The sequence below is a fragment of the Monopterus albus genome, unplaced genomic scaffold (genome assembly GCF_001952655.1).
Source record: "Monopterus albus unplaced genomic scaffold, M_albus_1.0 scaffold69.1, whole genome shotgun sequence".
Classification (NCBI taxonomy): domain Eukaryota; kingdom Metazoa; phylum Chordata; class Actinopteri; order Synbranchiformes; family Synbranchidae; genus Monopterus; species Monopterus albus.
This window is the reverse complement of record NW_018127949.1, coordinates 608,077-631,815: the sequence shown is the minus strand read 5'-3', so window position 1 is coordinate 631,815 and position 23,739 is coordinate 608,077. Positions and strand designations below refer to the sequence as shown.

The following is a 23,739-nucleotide window of genomic DNA, read 5'->3' as shown; positions in this document are numbered from 1 at the left end:
TAAATGTCCCAAAAATGGATTAAATGAGAGTGAAGGACGTGAAGGTCACTTCTGCTCTTGTTGCGCTCAAAGAATAACACAACTGATGTGAAAAAGGCTAATCAGTTAGGTGACTGCAAAAAAACATGGATAGATTGCAAGTGTAATAGCTAATACATGAGTCACTGGTTCCGGTTTCTCTCATGTAAGAGTGTACTCATTTTCTTAGTTTAATTTCATTGAATATTGGACGTTTTTGAGACATCAGCTGTTGGTTATAGTCAAAATGAGCACATAAAATTTTAGTTTTTACTATTTTCCAACATTTTATGTATGATCAGATTAATGAATGAATTGAAATAGTGATCAAAATATTGATTGCTGCATGTTATATTCACTCTTTAATCAGCTGATTACTTTCTCTGTTAGTAGATTATTCTGACATTTTATAAACCAGATGAATAGTCGATCATGTCTTTTACACCTCCCTAAGCACAAAACTATGGCTTAAACGTGCTTGTTTTGTTCATCTAACAGTCGATAACCAAAGATTAATAGTTAATTAAAAGGTGACGAAGAAAGTGAGTGAATTTTCACAGTTTAAAAGCTGGAGCGACTGGGAATGTTTGGCATTTATGCTTAAAACAGCTTCATCAATCAATTATCAAAATAGTTGCCATTCATTTTCTGTGAATCCTCTAATAACTTAATCAACTAATTTCCACGTCTATAACTGGTCACTGAACTAACAATTAGCTGCAGCCTTAGTTATTATGTTCACCTTTGTCCACCTGTGTGACATGAGAAGAAATATAAATCTTCAGATCTTATTTCTGTCCCCTTCTGGTGGTTTTGCTTGACAGAGGCAGCGGTTGTTAGTTCTTTTTCACTTCTTTTATATCCATATCCAGCAGAGGGCAGCACACCTTTTGAAATAAATAGGACATCTGTCATTTTCAAGAATGTGTTGTCATATAGTTGATGCTTTTCATAATCCACAAAATGAATCGTTGTCTTAATTCATTTTGATACAGGGACTTTGTGCCTTCAAAAGGCAATTAATTTAGTAGGTGTAGTATAATAGATGAATCTCAGCCCTCATTACTGGCTCAGGACGCCAAGCTCATTAACTGAGTATTGATCAAACACATGCAAAGCGAAGACTGAGGGCAGGCCAGCTGTTTGCTTTGTTCTGGAGACACTTTGATGTCAACTGGGCATAAACAGATGGATTTTGCCACTTGATTAGACGGATTCAATAGGGCTCACTGTATTCATTTAGACCTGTGAGTGCTGTGATTATGTGTTTGTCTGTGTGTGAGGATACTCTGCACTTATGGTTCAGAGAAGGAACTAACTAGGCCTTTGGTATCAGCAGCAGGTGAAGTGAGCTTTGTAATGCGTCATCTCATTTGCCTCGACTTAAACACAGAGGCCAGACATCAGGGTCACTGTAGCATAAAAAAAGTCACAAGGTGATAATCAGAAGGATGTGATGACCAAAGATGAACACTGTTGGTCATGTTTATTAGCTAAATTGTTTGTCCGTAGTTTGTTTTTGGGCTTGCTTGCACTATGACGGAAAAACTGCTGGTCTTTAATTAGAGGTTGACATAGAAATGCTCAGCAGAGCAAAACTAATGACAAGGATCAAGTGGCTGTATCTCGGTCTCTATTGGTCCTCTGAAACACTAGAATGTGGATATTGTTTAGCCATCATTGCACCTCAGAGGTGACCTGGGCTCAGTTTGATTAATTAGGTTTCATCCTCTATGTGACCTGTAATCACAGGATAAGCACTGGTTCCTGGTCTCCCCACTACACATGACACTTCAGTACACATGAAGTGTCCTTGGGCAAGACCCAGAATCCCAGTTTGCTCCCGGTGGCCAGCCCATTTACCATTTTACTTTCTGAGTATGAATTAGCATATGCAGTAAAAAACAATATGTTTCTGTACTCCCCCGCTAATGTAATTATATTAACACAACTCAACACAACACCTGAATTAGGAAAGATAAATGTCCCAAAAATGGATTAAATGAGAGTGAAGGACGTGAAGGTCACTTCTGCTCTTGTTGCGCTCAAAGAATAACACAACTGATGTGAAAAAGCGTGCCTCCTCCCTGTTGACTCATAATTTGTAAGGGAATTTAGGCACAAATAAACAATGAAGCTTGCAAGATGATTTTCTCTTTTTGTGTAGCAGCATTAAAATACATTGCTGAAGGCAATATCACATACTGTAGCTATGATAGGGTGAGAAAACTGATTTGAATGGCTATCAGCAGGCACATATGAAAAATCAGTCTTTGGTGCCATCTAGTGGAGAAAGCATTTTATGCTGCAGAAGAATTTGAATTGCTAAACATTTTTGCTGACACTTGAGTCCATTGTTTATATTTAGTGAGACCTTAAGAATTTTTGGCATTTAAGCTGAATTTCCTGTTTTATTTGCATTTCTGTGGGGTGTGTGTGTGTGTGTGTGTGTGTGCTCTAATAACTTAATCAACTAATTTCCACGTCTATAACTGGTCACTGAACTAACAATTAGCTGCAGCCTTAGTTATTATGTTCACCTTTGTCCACCTGTGTGACATGAGAAGAAATATAAATCTTCAGATCTTATTTCTGTCCCCTTCTGGTGGTTTTGCTTGACAGAGGCAGCGGTTGTTAGTTCTTTTTCACTTCTTTTATATCCATATCCAGCAGAGGGCAGCACACCTTTTGAAATAAATAGGACATCTGTCATTTTCAAGAATGTGTTGTCATATAGTTGATGCTTTTCATTAGTTTGTTGTGTTGTCATATAGTTGATGCTTTTCATAATCCACAAAATGAATCGTTGTCTTAATTCATTTTGATACAGGGACTTTGTGCCTTCAAAAGGCAATTAATTTAGTAGGTGTAGTATAATAGATGAATCTCAGCCCTCATTACTGGCTCAGGACGCCAAGCTCATTAACCGAGTATTGATCAAACACATGCAAAGCGAAGACTGAGGGCAGGCCAGCTGTTTGCTTTGTTCTGGAGACACTTTGATGTCAACTGGGCATAAACAGATGGATTTTGCCACTTGATTAGACGGATTCAATAGGGCTCACTGTATTCATTTAGACCTGTGAGTGCTGTGATTATGTGTTTGTCTGTGTGTGAGGATACTCTGCACTTATGGTTCAGAGAAGGAACTAACTAGGCCTTTGGTATCAGCAGCAGGTGAAGTGAGCTTTGTAATGCGTCATCTCATTTGCCTCGACTTAAACACAGAGGCCAGACATCAGGGTCACTGTAGCATAAAAAAAGTCACAAGGTGATAATCAGAAGGATGTGATGACCAAAGATGAACACTGTTGGTCATGTTTATTAGCTAAATTGTTTGTCCGTAGTTTGTTTTTGGGCTTGCTTGCACTATGACGGAAAAACTGCTGGTCTTTAATTAGAGGTTGACATAGAAATGCTCAGCAGAGCAAAACTAATGACAAGGATCAAGTGGCTGTATCTCGGTCTCTATTGGTCCTCTGAAACACTAGAATGTGGATATTGTTTAGCCATCATTGCACCTCAGAGGTGACCTGGGCTCAGTTTGATTAATTAGGTTTCATCCTCTATGTGACCTGTAATCACAGGATAAGCACTGGTTCCTGGTCTCCCCACTACACATGACACTTCAGTACACATGAAGTGTCCTTGGGCAAGACCCAGAATCCCAGTTTGCTCCCGGTGGCCAGCCCATTTACCATTTTACTTTCTGAGTATGAATTAGCATATGCAGTAAAAAACAATATGCAACCACTGGCAAAGGTTTTGCCAACAACGTCGGCTGCCTGGCTTCTCTCCTGTATGATTCCACAAGTCTCTTCAGACCTCATAACTGCACATGAACTATACATGAGTTTCCAACCTCTAATTGAAGCTCTTGATATCGTGAGACAGTTTTTACCGCAATGAGAAATATTGTCACGTATTAATAGCGCGAGATCTTGTTGCACAAGACCTCGTCACACCCCTAATTCTAATATTGCGAGATCTTCTTGCACAAGACCTCGTCACACCCCTAATGCTCAGGTTTGCTACACTTTCACAAAAGCAATCTCAACTCTAGTTCAGTTGCTTGGTATTTCAGACGTATCTCATTGTCTTCATCAGTGGGCGGAGTTTGTTCTGTTGTTGAGATGAGTCTACATGCTCATTTGCTGTGATGATTTTGTCCTTTTTTTTTTTTTGACTCTTTTCAGTGGCTTAAAAGTTAAGCATAAAAATTTATTCTAGACCTTGGTAATGGTTTGAGAAAATAATTAAAGTTTCACTTGCTAACTTTTCCCAAAGCTTTCAAGGTTGTCACAGTGTTATTGGTTTTTCTCTCATTTTAATTTCTCTTGCTGAACAGGGATGAAAAATTTAGTTTCTCACAGCGTTGGCCACCTCACATATTGTAGTTTATCTCAGTCGCTCAGTTCAAAAGACACATCACTGCTGAATTAAACTGTAGGAAATAGCACTCAGTATTTGTTGTAGGAAACTTTTGAGCCTTTTATTAGCACTATCTGCGCTTAATTGGCATAGTGTGCTCTTTTATTGACACAGTCTGCTGTGTCAATAGGCTACTGCGCAGTAGCCAGGAAAAGGTTCTGCACTGTTTCCTGACTTCACCCAGCAAGTTATCTTTTTGTATTTATACAGTTAATGGAGCACTGTCTCTTAATACAATGATCACTTTGACTTTTAGCAAAACTACCATCTTAACTTTGACTTAACACTCTAAGATTCGACCATCCGTGGTAGAAATTTGGACCACGTAGCCTGGCTGATGCTGGCTTCAGTGCTTCAGCGGTTGATTTTTAGGTTCTGTAATAGCTCCCACTCAAAACACAGAGGCTTTATTTGAGTGTTTGTCAGATCTTGTTTACACATTGTACAGGCTCCTAGAAGAGGACCGATTGAAACCCCGTATAGGAGTGTCTCCTCCGACGTGAGTGTTTAAAGTGTGCTCTCTGATAAAATGTCCCTTCTTGCTGCTGGGCCGTGATGGGCCATTTGCCTCATAGCCTAATATGGGGGCTCCCTCGGCATGAGTCAGAGATCTCTGAGGCTTTATCTGCTCCCCCCCAAATCTTTCTCTCTCTCCTCCTTCTCTACTGATGTAGAGATCTCTCTGTCACTCCCTCTCTTCCTCCAGCTCTGTCTCTCGCCCTCGTGCTCTCTCTCGCTCAAGCCTCCTTACTCATTTCTGTCAGTGTACACAGACTAAGAAGGATTGAAGCTTGCTGGTTTTTCTTTTTTCCTCTGTGATATATTAGCCTCTTTGGCACTCCTGTAAGTAAACTGTTTGCTACTGTTTACTATGGCTTCTTTCTGTACTTAGAGAACAACTTTCAGCTTCAAGCATCTCTTCATTCACTGTTTGGTGGATGCCAGGAACTACACTAAGATTTACATTTCAGTGTGATCAGCATTACACGGGTATGAATCGCTCTTGTTAATTTTGCTGAACATAGAGAAAGTATAGAGCTGCGCAGTGTAGCATTATCACAGTTTGTTTCTGTTGTTAACTTCAGAAGGTGTGGCAAGTGTAAAAAAAATAAGCAAAATGTCTTTTTGGTTAGGAATTTTCAGGAGGAACCTCACTGTGGTTAAATGGAGAGGAAATAAAATTTGACAAGTCTTAAAAACATAATGTTACTAGAAGAAAGTAGGACCAGGAAAAGCCATAGAGTAGATGTTAGAAATAAAAATCACATTCACCAGTAAAAGTATGTCATGCAAAAAATAACTTTGCAGTGTTTTTGACTGTATTTCTCTGTGTGTAGTACCAGGAGTGTTTTTCTGTCCAGAACTTTCATTAGACTTATCTCTCCCTGTCCCACCAGGCCTGTGTGCTGTAGTGTGACATCATGAGAACTGTACCTTAAGTGGTGAAGTGTGCTGGTCCCACTGGGTGCTTTGTGTAATGGCTTCCAGGTTGTTTTGGGCCTCGGGATGACCACGCTATATTGTCATTCTTATTTCCTTATTGCCATTAGCCCTATGAGTTATGATAACATATATTACTCTCCAGCTAAAGATTTCTTTCAAACACAAATAAAGCTGCTTCAGTTAAAATGCATGCATGGAAGAACACTACACTTTCGTCCTTGCAGTGCACTCTGTGTGTCATCTTTCTGCTCTGTAACAGGTTTTTTTTTTTGTTTCTACAACATTTATAAATGTGAGCAATGCAGCATGATTATTTATAGGTATAAAATTGTGCATGAGCTATAAGTAGATTAGCATTTTAGTGGACGATTAAAACTGAAATCTTAGACTTTTATTATTATTATTATAAATTTGACTCTCTAATAAAGAGTAAAAGTTAAGCTCATTGTCCTCACCTCCTAAATTGCTGTGGTACAGTTGGTGAGTAACATGTTATCATAAGTGATTATCTGAAGACATTTTCTTTGACCTCACTATATTCTCTGTGTTTAGGACATGCTCATCAGGAATCATCTACTCTGATTCTTTCTGTAATAATAATAATGATGAGGAGGATAATGATAAAACCGATATATGTTTAGAATTTGCATCTAATTTCCTCAGATATTTCACAGAGCACATATTATCTGCTGACACAGTGACCTGAGATCTCAGAAGTGTGACCAAGCACACCTCGTCACTCCCGTTCGACTCTTTATTCACTCTCCACAGATTCGATTATTCAGCCCCTTCTCACAGATGTCTCCTTTCTGTTGTGCTCCGCTTGCTTGCTCCTAAAGGGGTCGATCAGGCGCACACACACATACATGTACATATACACACAAAGTACACACAGTAATTCCCTAAGCTTGTTAAAGGTGTGAGGCAGCGCTTGAGAGGTGGGCCTAGCTGGCGGATCTTTGGTGAAACAGCTTCTTGTGAAATTCAACAAGGGATTATGATTGAAGTCACCCTTAACCTCGTTTTCCATTTCCTCTGTTGTACTCCCCTGCGCTCTTTTCTCTTCAGCTCATTTTTGTCTCTCCTGCTGCACTGTCCTTTCATATTTGTTGTCTGTCTCTCATCCTTCAGTCTTCACTTCTTCTTCCACTTCTTTTCATTTGTCTCCCGTTGTCTGTTGAATTTCTCTTTGTATTTTGAAAATGGCTTCTTCAACCCTTATTGATTTTTAATGTCTGGTTTTTTCCCCTTCCTGTTATTCCAAGCTCCTGCATTGATTCCCATAATTCTGTTCTCTGTCGTCGTCATCGCCTCTTGTTACCTTCTTCTTCCACTTCATCTATTTTAGCAGAATGATTTCAGGATCTATTTTGATTTTCTAGAAATCTACAGTCGAAAGTAACCAGTTTAAATGTATAGTTCCAGACTGGAAACCACGTTTTTAATGCCCTTTTATAACCAGTTTGTCAAATCCTCTATGGAAGTCTTTTACCTGGCTCAGGGTGGTACTGAATAATGCACCATTATCGCATTAATGCTTTCAAATAAAGATTTTTTTTAAAAAACATTTTACAATTTGTATTAATTCAGGCCACTTTTTTATTTACTGTGGCATGTCAGTGTTCCAGCTATTGGGAATCCCTGGGAAAAGGCTTCCCTAAAAACATTTGGGCCCACACGCTTATAACACCCGCATTACATTTACAGCACGGTGTTGGATGACACCCACCTCAGAAACGTTAACATCATAATCCACCCACCAAGCCACAGACAACCTTCCCTTAGACGCTAGTGACCCAAGCGGGGTCTTCCTTAAAGCCTTACTCTGTACAGCAAATTCCACTGCTTCCACTGCACAGTCTTCATATTTTGCCAGTTTCTCTCAAGTTGATGAATTTCTGTTGTTTGTTTGTCTTTTTGCCTTCATTCAGTCATTTATTCTGTGCCTGTTAGAGCGGATGTTACCGTCAGTCTAGTACTCAGGTTTGTGTTGATGCCTCCTGTCTCCAAATCCAGGGAGATGGTGTTTAACCACGGTCCCAAGACAATGCATTGAAAATCATCAGTAAAATATCAGTAGAAGGAACTGGGAAGGAAATTGTCCTATTTTGTTACTTAAAGAAAATGAGGTTATGCATGGGCAGCTTTGCTTATTGATTTGTGTCTATATGTACAGAACTTGGACTGTATAGGGTTTATATTCTTCTCTGAGTGTCCTGTAGGTGCTTGATTGTTTGAGTGAATTAATTGCTATGCTTTGCAAATAATCAGATATCAGGCGCCACTGACTAGCAGAAAAGAAGCACATGGGCCACCTACTCACATATACAGTGTATTTATACACACTCAGATAGATCTTTAGGACATAGGGCCTTTACAAATACAGACAAAATAACCATACATGTGTACATCATGCATGAAATCTGTATCTGTAACTTTTTGGCTTGTGAGCACAGCATTCTCTCAGCCAGCAGTGAGACAGTCCAGGCTCAGGCTGCAGGAAAGCAAACATTACCTTGTGGAGACAGAAACAGCAGAAAAAGGTCAGAGCAGAATGCAAACCAGAATTTGGAGTAACTGGGATAAGGATAGTGGTGTGCTTTGTGTAATAAATACAACAAAACACAAGCATTTGTTCATAGAAAGACTGCAGTTTTTGCAGAAAGATTGCAAGTGATTGCAGAGTACACAGCACATTTGACGCTCCTTTTCACATGGTAACCCTGAGAGGTGTGATGTCTGCTTGGCGTGTTTGGGTGTGCTTGCTTTTTGTCTTTTAAATTGAGTTAACTTTTCCCTAAATGGGTGGGGTTAGCGTGCCTGGACGCTGAGATACCAGAGCTGCTGAACATACCTGGCTTCTCAGAGTTTTCAAATAGACTAGGTGCAGATGATTTAAACCTGCTTGTCGCAGTGGGAGGGCAGGCTGTGCATTTTCTTCATATCCTTTAGACGGCGTTGTCGGCTCCACTTTCACTGCATTAACACAACACGGTCCAACTGGTTTGAAGGATCTTAGGAAACGGGCGTTCTCAGTCCTAAATCTTCTAGTGATTTTCAGTAATATAAAGAGGTGCAGCAGTTCATAACAGTTATATTGAGTTTTTGAGCGAATACATGTGCTACACACGGCACTACACTGAGATTTAACTTATGTATTTTAAATCTATGTGGTGGTCAGTGTTGATATTGTGGTGGCCCTCCACAGATAAGTCGATGTATGGGAAACACTGTGTATGTTTTATCATCTCAATACTGGCTTCATTTTTATGATTAGCTGTCAGGTGTTGATTGTAGAGAAATTTGACATTTGTTTTATTTTGAAAGAGCATACCTCACCTCTGGGTGTCCTTGCTCTAAAATAAATACAGCCTTTAATTTTTGGCTCAATACACTGGCAATTGGTAAATGTCTTTAAGTTGTAAGTTACCTTGTTCAGCAAAGGAGGAGTTAAGACTGACCTCTGACCAGAGTATGTTCTGGGGTGGCAGTGTACTATTGCAGTGACCACTCATGTGCATTTAAAAGCTTGGCATCATTAGCAGATTAAACTTTGAGGCCTTGTTGGTGTTTGTGCATGGTAATTGTGTTAGAGATGTTTTATTGTACAATCAGACAGTAGTTTTTCACAAACAGCTGGGCTGTATTGTATAGTGACCCCACGGGGTTTTGGATTAATGGAGATTACTTAGAGTAATTGAAGAGCGATGTGTATCTGTGTGTGTGACTGAAACAGTGTGTTAGTTTGGGGAGATGGTGTCAGGGTGGGAATATGTGAGTGTGTGTGGTGGTTCAGAGACATCAAAGAAAAGAGGTCAAGGTGTGGGCGCTTGGATTTCAGGGACATGGCTTTAGCCTCTCCAGTGTCCTGCTCGCTCAGAGACATGACACGTGCATGAGTCAGTGCTTGTTTGCATGCCTGCATTTACCATGTGTTTGCACAGTATATGTGCCTGTGTGTACAGCACATTGTTATGGTCCCCCCCCACAGTACTCCTTCCTAGTGCTTTCCCAGAATGGCCCCAGGAAGGCAGAGAAATTACGCAACTGGCCACTAATGGAACTTAATGACAGCCTCATTTACACCTACAGGTTACAGTACATGGACTAACTGTCATTAATATGAAAGCCGTAGGTTGTATACTTGTTTCTTTTTGGGCCGTTTTATTTATTCTCCTTTAAATTATGAATGTGATAGTTCGACCAGCAGTTAAAGAAACCAATTCCATAAGTGTCACAAGTTTGATCCTGGTCTTTGAGGAACTCTAAACTCTTTAAGTGTCAGCAGACATCAAGAAAAAAAAAAAAAAAGCATGCTCATGGAAATGCTGGTCGATCAGACTGGTCATCTCATTTTGTAATAGTTGAACTTCGAAGTGAGACAGGAAGCTGCCAGTCAAAGAGAACAATGGAACTGTAAAAAAAAGACGTTGCTGGTTGCACTTTTGTTACTCTTTCCATTAGTTTAGATTAACTGCTATGTAGAAACATGAGCTGTCAGTAGTTAACCTTGGCAGAAAAAGTTAAATTCAACTGCTGTCCACTAGGGGTTTGGGTCGCTAGAGCTCTCGTTCTTAGTCTGAGGCAGTAGAATACGTTGGCACCACACACCCAGCGTCACAAGAAAATAATCTCAAATCCTCAATCCCAAACAGTTGCCTCAAGGTTTGTAAGTCTGGCAGTGGGTAAGCAGGAGCAGTTTGTGTGTATGCAGCACAAATGTGTCATTTCATTATTAAGTTAAATTTGCATTGAATGTCCCAAATCATGGATCATGTGCCAAGCTATATACAATTATATTTAAAAAGATGACAAATAAATTTTGAACTTACTGTAGGTTGAAAACAGGGACCTGAATCAGAGCAGCTGATCTTACAAAAGATGACAAATAAATTTTGCACTTACTATAGGTTGAAAACGGGGACCTGAATCAGAGCAGCTGATCTTAAGCTAATTAGCATTATCTCTATACAGATAGTATAAGATGAGATACAAGACTAGTAATGGTAAGTGTCTCATAATGCTATGCCCTGCTAACGGACTGAATGGCAAGATCAGTAGTACTCTGACAAGAACAAACATGAGGAACACAGAGTACTGGGATTGAATAGCCTGTGTTTATGCAGCTGAGATGAAATGCAGTTATTGCCCCCCCCCCATCCATGAAGTGTTTGTGGCTGCATTAAGCAGAATAGTACTTTCTGCCTTTGCCTGTCTACATTAGAGTGATAGATTTTTTTTTTATGGTAGATTTGAAAAGTATGAGTACTAATGGACAGTTAGGCTGTTTTATTTCTTTTTCTTTAATGGATCAGTTATTAGTTTGCTCATTCAGTCCTTCACTCACTTGCTCGTTCCCTTGTGCCTAAGTTAATTCTCTATACATGAAAAGAGTACATTTAAATTCCGTCCTTGTTATTTTGGATTCACTTGTCAGGACATCTGTGAAAGCTGAGAATCCAAAGATCAGAGACGGTTTTCTGAAACATTGCAACTGATTGGGCTGCACAGACTTTTATTCCCATACAGTATATATGCACATACTGCTGTATGTAGATTGTGTGTGTTACTGTGATTTTCTATCTGTGTTTACCTGTAGTTTGAAGATGAGCTTTGTGTGTGTGTGTGTGTGTGTGTGAGATGACAGCTGCTCTATGTCCATCAACAGAAGCACCACATTTCCTGCAGTGTCACTCTCCCAACACTGTTTCTCTTGTTTCATCAGTCACCTCATTCAAACTGTAGGTCCATGTTGTTTAACAGTCTCTCTGATAGAGAAAATTAGGTCTTACCAGAATTATGAGTCAGTGAATGTTCTGGGCAAGGGAAGAAAAGAATAATCAATGGAGCTAGTAGTCCAAATGGGTTTAACCAGTTTTCCTCTAAATTGTTTTGCAAGTTTCAGCTTTTAGTAGGCATGTAATGATATTTGTAATTTTGTGATACCACAAAAGAAAAATGTCTCTATAATGTCATGGGACTATGATGGTATCTACATGTAGTTAATTTGTTAATATACAGTTATACTAGTGTAAGTGGTCACAGAATTTGAAATGGACAAGCTCCACTGTCAATTGTGTAGCAGCATTTCAGTTTTCCTGCTTCAAGAAATGACACACACACAAAAAGGAAATGAAGAAATTCTGAACAATTTGCAGATACTGCTGGATGGAGGCATTGGTTCTGGAGCTGGTTATACCTGACTGCTACAGCTGTCTCCGGCTGTCATGGCCACATATGACCTAGTTTCACAGACAGGGCAGTAGGCGCAAGGAGGAGTTTAGGGAGAAGAGGAGGGGTTACTGCTTGAGTTTGTTTTGGCTCTCACTTCACCCTTAATGGTCAAAAATTAGAGGGAGAAGTTTCTTATTGCTGCTTTAAACTTGCTGAGGGGCTCCTAAAGGGTTGATGTTCCTCTGCAAATGTGTTTTATGTACAAGATCCAGCTGCTGCAATAATATATTATTTTTATTTTATCTCATAAAAGGACTGCGGCATTACCTTTTATATACGTTAGACAAAAAAATGGTGATTTATTATTTAGTAAAGGACATTTTTTCATCTTCATTAATGCCCTAATAAATATGGACTTTTTATTGCGGCAGTATTATACTGTGAGTTTTTGGTGTTGTTACACCCCTTAGATTTTATTGCTGAAATTCAACAGTACGTCTCTGAGAAAGATGGACTGTGTGTGCTGTTAGTATGTTCTTGTTTGCTGTCCCACCCTTTGGCTTTGTATCTTTCACTCTATAGATATGCAGGCTACTATCTCTCATTTCCCTTGAGATGGCCCAGATCTGACAACAGCCCCTCTAAGGGGACTAGTTGGCCATGCACTATGCATATTATGCCACATCACTGCCGGCCTGCATTTAATACAAACCGATTCACATATATTTAATATGAGAATTTACACCACAAGCCTGGGGTTGGTGGCCTTCTCCACCCATCTCCTTCCTGGCAATATCAGGAAGCAGTGCAGACGGCACTGTCACTGATGATTACACCCAAGCTGTATTTTTTCATTAAACCTCTATTGTATGCAGCCCCCACTCAGTCACCGGTATTGATTTTGTCCGATTTTGTAATATCCATCCCCGCCAAAGGCATTACTGCCCACTTGCATTGCCACAAAATGTTGCCTTAATGGCTTTTCTCTGAAATTAGTGCCAGCAGACCTCGTCTGCAGGTCCACTCAAGTACAAAAAATGAGCCACTTGTCTTGGATAAGTGTTTCCTTTTAGGTCAAAGGGATTTTGTTCCAAGAAGAATGTGAACTGAAAGAGGTCTTTAAGGTCAAAATGTTCAAGTAGTTAATCTCTTCATTGACATCTCTTCTTTCTGTCTTTGCCTTTGTCTGCTGCCTTCCCCCGTCTTATTTTTCCTTCTTTGTATTATTCTCCTTCTCTGTGTATCTGTGTGTCTCACTTTGATGAAGATTTCTGCCTGGATCCATTTTCCACCTTTCTTCCTCTCTGTAATGTCCCTCAGTGGTATTTCTCTCTATCAAATATTTTTTTTATGCTTTGATTTCTGTTATGTCAAAAGGAAATTGTTTCTGAGGATGAGTGCAGGAGGTGTTAATGGCATGACCTGTGATTCAGATGTTATATAACTGTCTGAATGGTGCCGAATAAAGGGAGTTTAGCCATAACGCTTCTGTGTCACTTTTCATCTCAGTACAAGGGCAGTATTGAAGTGTTTGCTGCATTGGCTGATAGTTGTACGGTTGCCAATGCAGCACTGATGAGCCTTCCCAGACAAATCTGACAAATTTCTCCATGATTGCCTCAACAGGTTATAAACTATGTGCAGAACATTGAGGACCTCAACCTGATTCATCCTGCCAAAAAACTTCTCCAGTCTTGCCCTGGATGTGTGCATCTCAGGGAGTCTTGCCGGCCATTGTGCACTGTGAATGCAAGCCCAGCCAGACCTGATCTTAACCCCTGCAGTAATCCCTGGTGTCATCATTCTAATCCACCCAGGTTTGTGCCCATTATGGCTCATGATTTGCCTGATATACTACAGTAAAATTATTCTAGTTAAAAAAAACTCCAGTCTTGGGTGCCCCAGTGTTTAGGTCACATAACGGCAAAATCAACTTAAACAGCTAAACATTTATGAAACTAAGTAAAGGTACCTAATTAACATTATAAATAGTGGGGAAAATGATGATTTCCTGAAGGCATATTGTTGACGTAAAACCTGTAGGTGGTAAGTGAAATTGACTGACTGGAAGAGAAAAGACACAAAGTGACTGGCAGTGGCAGGTGATCTAGTGAAGATCTCTTGGTGAAACAACACAAACACCTGGAGCTTTAGGATGTTGTGATGGGCATTTTTATTATTGTATGACACATTATACACTAAAGAGTTTTTGGATTACTTGAGAAATGACTGAACGATTGATTGACACTACAATAAACACTGTGCACGACATTAAATGCTCAAATGCGAATCCCAAGTCGACTTTACTTTGGTTTTGCTTTATGGTCTCCACTTCTCATTTATCTCCAGGTTTTATCGTGCTTGTGGCCACAGGACACCAGTTTGTTCCCTGCTGACTGGAGCCCTGCTTGAGGCCACAGCTGCTCTTGGTGCCCGCTCTCCCCTGCCATACCCCTTTCCCCAGCTTCCCAACAGCCACGCCGTGCTGAAAGGTCGGTGTTATATTGTGGGCATGTACTGTATATCAAAGGTTTTGTTTATTTGTATGTTTGAGGGTGCAAAACCTTTGTGAATTAACACTGAGTTAAACAAATGTGGTCAGTTCATCAGGTTTGTATATTATGAGTCAAAATGAAAGGCCTGGAAAGATTTGCCAGAGTGGTGAAGAGTTAAACTTCACACCGTTTGGTTGTTTACAGTACATATCATAAAACTTTACTGCCCTTAATGTAATTGTGTATAGCACAGTTCATACATACACAAAGAACATCATCTGTTACATAGTTGATGTGCTGATAAACTCAGGGGGCATTAAATGAAGCAGGGACTTCACATAGGTCTTCTATCTGTTTGATTCCCAGAAGGAAGGGTTCTCACTATTCCCTTGTGGTCGACTGCTCCACTCTTTTCTCTTCCTCTCTACTCTTTTCCCACATGGTTCCTTATCCACAGCGGGTTTTGGGTCCGTAGAAGCACATCTGTTGTTGATCCCACTGGCTGCCCTTTCTTTTCTCTTTATTTCCTCTGCTGTCCCCCTTCTCTCCTCCACTTTATTCTCTAATTGAGATACACACACACACACACACACACACACTAAAGTGGTGTAAGACATACAAGAAGAAGATAAATCCCAGTGACATCGCAGGGTCCTTTCAGTACATGTGCACACACACCAGGTTATGTTTTAACATCTGAAAGGAGGTAATATGCATTTCAAACGTGCTTGAGTAGAAGTGATATTTACTTGGGTGTTTTTACATAACAGCAAGCACATGTATGCCTGCATCTAGTTCTGTCCCATAAATGCCTCAAGAAATGCAATTCAATCATAAAACCTTTTTCCTTAATGGGACAAGAACATAAACATGTTTTCACTCTGTATACTGTATTTGCATAGACTGTCTTTGTCTCTTTCCACATGACCTAATTGTCCAACCAGTCGAGTTTTTGGTCGTTTGCTCAGCTGCTAATCGGCTGGCCACCTTCTCTACAATGATTTTACTTCTGACTTACTGTAAATGCGATCCAATCCTGATATTAATTTTCACTGACAGACGGCCAGGAGACAGGCTGTCTCTAGCAAGATCAAGGAGACACACACACACACACATATAGTACATACTGTACACTCACACAGACGCACAAAAACATTCATTTCTGTTTGTTTCTTTGTGACACTATTTTTAATTAAATTAATAACAAAACATTAATTTTGGGCAGACCAGCTTGCTGAGACAAGCACATTCTTTCTCCCTTTCTCCCCTCTCTCTCTCTCACTTGCTCTCTCTCTCACACACACATACACACACGCATCCTAGCTGTCGTCACTCACAGGGTCTATACACAGACTTACATTCATTTCCAGGAGACCTTCCCTAACCTCAGCTAGAACCACTACTTGCCTAACCTTAACACTTACCCTAACCTTAACCAAAGCCGACAGTTGCTCTAACTTTACACCCCATCCTTTTTGTTAAATTTGAGGAATTAGTCATGGGGCCCAGCCTCTGATCCCCACAAACGACTTCCAGTGCCAGTGTTCTGTCCCCACAAGTATATATAAACAAGGCCCCAGGCACACACACATAGAGCACATATCTTGATCATGACACTGTGTTCTGTTCTAACGGGTGTTGCAGGAAACAGAATAGAGCCAGACACGTGCACACATAGCAGCTTAGAAGTTGACAGGACACACACACACAGCATGAGAAACTCCTTGACACAAAACATTACACATGAGCTTTACCTTGTAAGACCCATGGCCACGTTATGTTTTTAAAAATTATCTGATTTTCTGATCTGCCGTTCGCCTCGGACTTTCTGCACATGCACAGAGAAACCACTTGTGCGCGCTTTGACTGATTTGACATTTAGTGTACCAGAAAGCAGGATCAGTGTTTTGATTCACTTAACTAAAGTAAAAGTGCAGCGCTTTGGTTGAAAAGTCAGGCAAGAAAGAAAAACAAATTTACTTTTGAGCAAGGCACTGCCTACTCCAACTGACTCCACTTTTGTCTTCAAAAGATGTTGTTAAAGTAATTAACAGATGTATATCAGGTTCAAATTTGGACAGTGTTAGGGTAGTTATTGCCTTTTGACCATTTATGGTACTGTTCCTCTCCTGTGTCTGTACAAAAACCTGCTGTTAATCATGCAAGCATTTGCAAAAAGGCTGGTTCTGGCTATGTAATTCATTTACAGGTTAATGTGCTTTTTAATGCAGCAGAATATAAAACTGACACCCAAAACTGACTGGGTTTGACTTTGACATGGGCCTTTAAAAACACACCGTTACATTGGAATGCTGTGAATCTGTGTCTTGTTTTAACTGCATTAATTGTACGGCAAGTTGCCTTGGATCAACATCAGCCTTACACTATAGAAGATCCTCCACCATAATAATTTGGAAGCATGTTCCAGGAGAGTTTTTGTAGCATAGCGGTCACTTGGGTTTAGTGGCAGGTCAGGGGAAGTGTTTTGGTGGTGATAAATAATATTTTACAGTTTGAGCTGGGATGTGTGGACTGCAATCCAATTACTGGGATTTATGGTCTTTTGTGTTTGAGTTGTAGCCAAAGTTATCACGTTAGTGTGTGTGCTGTTTAAACACAGGGGCGGTGATACAGAGAAATAAAAATCATGGCTGTAATTAGTGGCAGTTGTTTTTGTTTTCATGAGCCAGATGCCTGCCTATAGGCCACGTCAGGTCAGATACAGTTGATGTTTCAGGCTTTCACAGCACAATGAGTCTGTATATTGATTGGGTGTTTCGTCTGCTATATATATGATAAAATCATTTAATTTCACCACTGGGGCTTGGTACATGTACTTTGTAGGAATACATTTTGTTTTCTTTTTTTCTTTGAGGAACCATAACAACATACACTGAGCAAAAACTGTAATTTGCCTCAGTTCATTTCAGTGCCTCTGTTAGGAAGAGATTCAACTATTAGTCCCTTAATGGGTTAGTTTACAGACAGAAGAATAATTATTATCCCACATTACTTGTTTCTATAGTCAGTACATGTTGGTATATGGATTATGACAGCATGTGTTTGTGCAATGGGATGGTCTGGCTGGTCAAACTCTAGCGCATGGCTGTGAACTATGTACAGTGTCAGCGAAAGGTGGGCGGGAGAGAGAGAGAGGGAATAATGAATGTATTAGTGAATGTAGTGGAGAGAGAGAGAGAGAGCAAGGAAAGACTGCTGATGAGAATAGGGAGAGAAGAGAGCAAAAAAAAGTGTGATTTGGGGAGTGTTCAAGTTAGAAATGGAGTAAGGGGAGCGAAAAAGAGAGCAGACAGTCAGGGAGAGAGAAAGGGAGAGTAGCTAAGGGACTGTAGTATACCTCGTTCACCCCGGCACTGAACTGTCAGTGTGGGAGGCGGAGTGGCCAGCTGTATCTAGCAACCATGAAGCACTCTCACAGAATGGACATCAAGCTAATCAGTGAGTAGAGGGAATGTGAGTTCCAGTGTGGCTGCAAGTCTTCTCACACAGCTGAGTGAAACTGTAACTTTAGACTGGTGTTCAGTGACATGAAATAAATGTCTCTGCATGTGTGTGGACATGTTTCGTGTCTTTATGTGCATGTTCATAGCAACTACTGTGGGTTGTTTAATGTGGTTAGTGTATACGAGAATTCAAGGGGACTTGATTCATTAAAAAGGAGCAAACAGTTTACTTGGCTATTTAATGAGACTAAAATTAGATTTTGGTTTTATTTAGGCTTTGCTCATGTTTTGGATTTTGTAATGTCTGTTGGTTCCAGATGTTGATTGTTTTTATGCTTAATTACTTGAATTTATGGTCTTTTGTGTTGGAGCTGTACCTTAAAGTACCATTTGTATCTTAAGTTCAGGGATTTTTTTGTGTCTGTAGTTTACGTTTTACTTGATGTAATTGTCGCTGTTGCCTCTGATCTGTTTTTATTGGTATAACGATTTCAGAGTTTAGGTTGACTGGCGACTCTAAATTGCCCCCTGGAGTGAGTGTGCACAATAACACATCTTGTAATTATAAACAAAACCACTAAAATTACCCATGTGTTGTTCAGTCTGATTTCTGGGAAGTTACCCAGAGACAATAATGTCATTTGATAAAGATCTCATTTTGCAAAGTGTGTTAGCCAGTGAATGGGCCACACTGTCACTACACTGTGACACAATAACTCTCCTAGAAGCTTTGTGCTGAATTAGTCTGACCTTCTTATCTTTCCCCTGGTTTTTGTCATAGTCCTCCCCTCTAACAAAGAAAGGTCAGAAGAACCTATATGTTATGTTTATGTGTGCACATGGCTCTCTGTGTGCAGTACTGTGCATATTTCATCCAGGAGGCAAACTCCCGGTAATAAGTGTTGTCAGTAGTCAGCCAGATCAATGTTTATTGCTTTTGCTGCTGATGTGTGTCTGTGTATTTGGCTGTGTCAGTGTATTATGGCTCCTCACTCAGTTTCTTTGAGTGTATTTATGTTTGAGTCTGTGTGTTCACGTGTTTAGGCTTGTGTGCCAGCAGTACAGGTGATGTTCTACTTTTTATAAGCCACTGAATCAATCCAAGGAACTATAGTTTTACTGTGTCTCAATTTTTGATGTACTGTATATTTACTTAACAGTTTTGTAGATAGAAATGAAACCAACTGTGGTCCACCAGGGCCAAGAAACAACATAACATTTGTGTTTTGAATATACAGTAAATTGTAACATATTTATAGGCTCAGTAGGCTAATTTCTTATTGGTCCTTTGACTTGGACTGTTTGTGCTGCACCTGTTTGAGTGCCCTAAATACTCCACAGGGGAAGTTGTCATCAGCTGTAAACATGCTTGTGAGAACGGCGTATGCATGTCTGCACAGGCTTCTCTCCTTTAGTTGGTATTAATAACTGTTAAAAAAAAAAAAAAAGGCAGTGACATAAGACTTCATACATTTCCTTTCCTTTTGGCTGATTTATAATGATTCAAATCACACAGATATCTGACTGGGCAAGACTCTCCTCATTTTGCTTGGTGAAGTGGTCATCATTAAGTAAAGTTACTATAATCAGAGGTGATGAAAAGTCACGACAAAGAACCAGATCATGACATTTTCTCTGAAGCCCTAGACCAGTAAACCTGCAGTACTCTAAACCTTAGCCCCGTTACACATGAAATACTAGATATGCTGTTCTTCACGCGTTTACCATTTACAATTGCACCCATTTCCTGGCCTTTTGTTAAAACCGAAATGTCATGAATGATTTAAAAGGATGTCCAGCCAATCTACTCCATCCACCACCTCACAGAATCCACTCCACAAACACACCATATATGCAGGCACAGCCACAGGATATTGGTATTCAGCGTGCATTACAGATGAGTAAATCCATGCATAAAACAGAGTTGTTCTAGACTCATGCTCTCCGTCTCACAGCATGTACTGTATGGCTTATCTGTGTTTCTCAGTAGTGTTTATGATCTGCAGCAGGTCAGCAGCCTGCTTCTCACGAGCCCACAACACATTACATTAGATACATTTATCACTTTTACTGGAATCCAAGACCTTGTTCCACCCAGTAATCAGTCCCAGTGTTTTTTGTTGTCACTGCTGATATTTTGTAGTTTGTGTGAAGTTTAGCAGGCAGAAGTCGAGGATGCCATGAATAACACATGATAGAGCCTGTTGAATGACTTATTGAATTTGACAGTGCATTTTTCAGATAATTAATTCTACCTTTGAACAAATTGCTTTGACCCAAAACAGCGGTTTACGAGAGCCATCTTGATTTTCTGAATGATAAAATTATCTTCCCTTAAGGAATTAAGATTTATAAAACTTTACAATCTGCGATCTGTATGTAGCACATTAATTATGCTTTTTTTTAACTTCATGAGTTAATAGTTGGGATATTTTCTGTTTTCTGTGTTAATACCTTTAATTAATTTCTCAGAATCTCACAAGATCCTTTTGTCAGTTCCTTGGCTACCAGCTTTGTCTGCCTGTGTGTTTTTGAGTGTAAACCAAGAACACATAACTGACCGAGGCTTCTGAATAATCATGAAATTCATGCCACTAATTTGAGGGTGTCTCCATTTCCACTTCAAAAGGCTAGTCTTGTAAAAACAGCTCTGAGACAGCGATAAGGAGTTACTGACCATCTGCTTCAGAGACTAAAGCCTGAATATCTTTAAACTGTACTAAATATTCTTGACATTTTTATCTGTTTTTTGTGCCTTCACTGTATTTAATTCAATGTAATAATTTAGATTTTTAAAGTAGTGATATTCAGGGTCAGTTGAGCCAGATATTTTTTTTTCAGAAAGCCAGGGAACAAAGACAGTCCTTAAGATTGTTTTTATACTGTTTTCACATACCTTTAAAATGTAAATTCACAGTTTGACTACTTTTTTTTTAAATGTTTTCCAAGTTGCAGCTGTTTGCGCTTAATTTCATCATATCACTTGTGTGAAATAACATTAAGGAGGTGTCCTGAGAGTTTTTTATTCAGTTTCATTTAATGTAAATGGAAAAGATGTTTGTAGTGTATATGGAGCCATCATTCATAACCTGTAGTGTCTCTGTAGGACATCTGCAGGATTACACCACTGTAACAGCTCACATCTGCTGCATGGTGTACACTGTAACGTCTCCACTTATTTTACTTGTCCCTTCCTTCTGCTCTGTCCTGTCTTCCCATCTTTCGTCTCTCATTTTTCACTCTGTGGTGCTATATAGAAATTTGCATCAGTGTTTTCTCTGTTCAAACAACCTTTTTTCCTGTTCTGTCATTCAACAAAAGTCTATTTCTTTTACTTAGACTTTCTTTTGTTTCACCTTCCTGTCTCTCCTCTCTACACTTAGTCTGCCTGCGTTTCTGTCCTACGCACACACAGACACACACAGACACACACTGAGAGACTACATTACAGAAGCTGTGAGGCCGGATCCACAAATCAAACTGTGTAAATAAGCAAGTTTATTTCCTGCAGGGCAGTTACTGCTGTTGTCATGGTTACCTATTGCACATCTCAGGGGATACTGAGGACGGCCTTTATGTGTGTGTATGCATATGCAGTTTTGTGTGTGTGGTTGGGGGTGGAGGTGTTTGGTTAGTAACAATCTGTGTGTATGACAGTTGACAATGACCAGAAAGAGTCTGTCCAATTCCTGGTGCTCAGTCTCTATGTACATCTACTTCCCCTTGTCTTTATGGTATTTTATTATAAACATTGTATAACTCAATTGTATAACTTCATTCAACACAAGAGATTACACTTCACAAACACATATACAAGCGACTTCATAGTTGAGAACAAAACTACTTTAAATTCTGTCTTTTGAGATGTATTGATCCCAGTGATGGCTGCCTGCTTCTGTCTGAGTAAAGGTTATATCATGGTTTGAGTTTGACCAGTCAGTGACATTAATTACCATAAACCTCACCCTGATAGTCTCTGCTTAAGGAGCAGAGGCCTTCTGGGGTCAGGAGCTCTGTCCTAGTGACTTAAACTGGATATGTAAGTTACCGCAGTCAAATGTAGGTGAAATTCCTCAAAGAGTCCCTCAAATGGTTTCTGGAAAAGCTCCTGTGGAAAACAGCTGTTGGTTTATGTGGCATCCATCCCGGAAATGTTCAGTATGTTTACCTGGCAGCTCCAACACCAGTGTAGAACCTGTCCATTAATCCTTTCTTAGCGGAGATGAGGAAGGGCTTGCATGTGCATGTGTGTGTAAACACACAGACTAATGGACCTGAATGAAATCCAAACACAGGAACTGGCATGTGGTCAGTACTGTTTACTTCCAGTGGGCTTGTTGGGCTTGTCTTGTCAAGGGACAGAGACAATATTTTATTCATGGAGTGTAGGGCTGCCCACTAATAGTTGAGTAATTAGTAAGAGATCTGTCAATCGACTGAGACTCTTCTAGTCAAGCCTTTGTTTTTATTTTATTATATTTTTTGTTAGCCAGTGTGCATTACAATAAAGGGCAGCAGCTTAGTTTGTCGTCAGCTTCTCATTATTTTGGTGTGCCAAGCAGACATTATGTATATATCCTCAATTTAAATATTGCATCATATGCAGCTGTCTTTTATTGATTTTTAAATGCTCAGAAATATATACCTGTCACGCTTTTGCATTTAAATACAGATGTCAGTGTGGTTGAACTCATTACTGAAATTAATGATGGTGTATGTATGTATGTATGTGTGTGTGTGTGTGTGTGTGTGTGTATGTGTGTGTGTGTGTGTGTATGTATGTGTGTATGTATGTGTGTGTGTGTGTGTGTATGTATATGTGTATATATATGTGTATGTATATGTGTATATATTCATTCCCCACTTCAGGACGGTCTTGTATTCCTTCCTTCAAGCTCAGGTCCTCTACCAGAGGCCTGGGAGCTTGAGGGTCCTGCGCAGTATGTTAGCTGTTCCTAGCACTGCACACTTCTGGACAGAGATCTCAGATGTTGTTCCTGGGATCTGTTGGAGCCACTCTCCCAGTTTTGGGGGTCACAGCCCTATTACCACCGGGACAACTAGTGCCTTCACCTTCCACATCTTTTCTAGCTCTTCTATCAGCCCTTGGTATTTCTCGAGCTTCTCATGTTCCTTCTTCCTGCTATCGCTTGGGATTGCTACATCTATCACTACAGCCCTCTTCCTTCGTTTGTCCACCACTACTATGTCCGGTTGGTTGGCCATTACCAGTTTGTCAGTTTGTATCTTGAAGTCCCACAGGATCTTAGCTTGGTCATTCTCAACCACCTTTGGAGGTGTATCCCATTTTGACTTTGGGACTTCTAGCCTGTACTCAGCACAGATGTTTCTGTACACTATGCCAGCCACTTGGTTATGGCGTTCCATGTATACCCTGCCTGCTAGCATCTTGCACCCCGCTGTTATATGCTGCATTGTCTCAGGGGCATCTTTGCACAGCCTGCACCTGGGGTCTTGTCTGGTATGGTAGACCCCAGCCTCTATTGATCTTGTACTTAGAGCTTGTTCTTGTGCTGCCATGATTAGTGCCTCTGTGCTGTCTTTCAGTCCAGCTTTGTCCAGCCACTGGTAGGATTTTTCGATATCAGCCACTTCTACTATTTGACGGTGGTACATACCGTGCAGAGCTTTGTCCTTCCATGTGGGTTCCTGCTCTTCCTTTTCTAGTTCCTCTGGTTTCTGCTGCCTGAGGT

General features: G+C 40.1%; 1 protein-coding gene across 8 annotated transcripts in view; it reads left to right on the top strand.

Annotated features, from left to right (window-relative positions):
- plce1 (phospholipase C, epsilon 1) overlaps positions 1–23,739 on the top strand; it is an 82,446-nt gene that overhangs the window by 20,949 nt on the left and 37,758 nt on the right. For all 8 annotated transcript variants that reach the window (XM_020605035.1, XM_020605033.1, XM_020605032.1 and 5 more), the window contains 2 exons: positions 13,693–13,883; positions 14,416–14,558. In XM_020605035.1, coding sequence (XP_020460691.1) covers positions 13,693–13,883; positions 14,416–14,558 — 334 coding nt within the window. The remainder of the gene's footprint in view (positions 1–13,692; positions 13,884–14,415; positions 14,559–23,739) is intronic.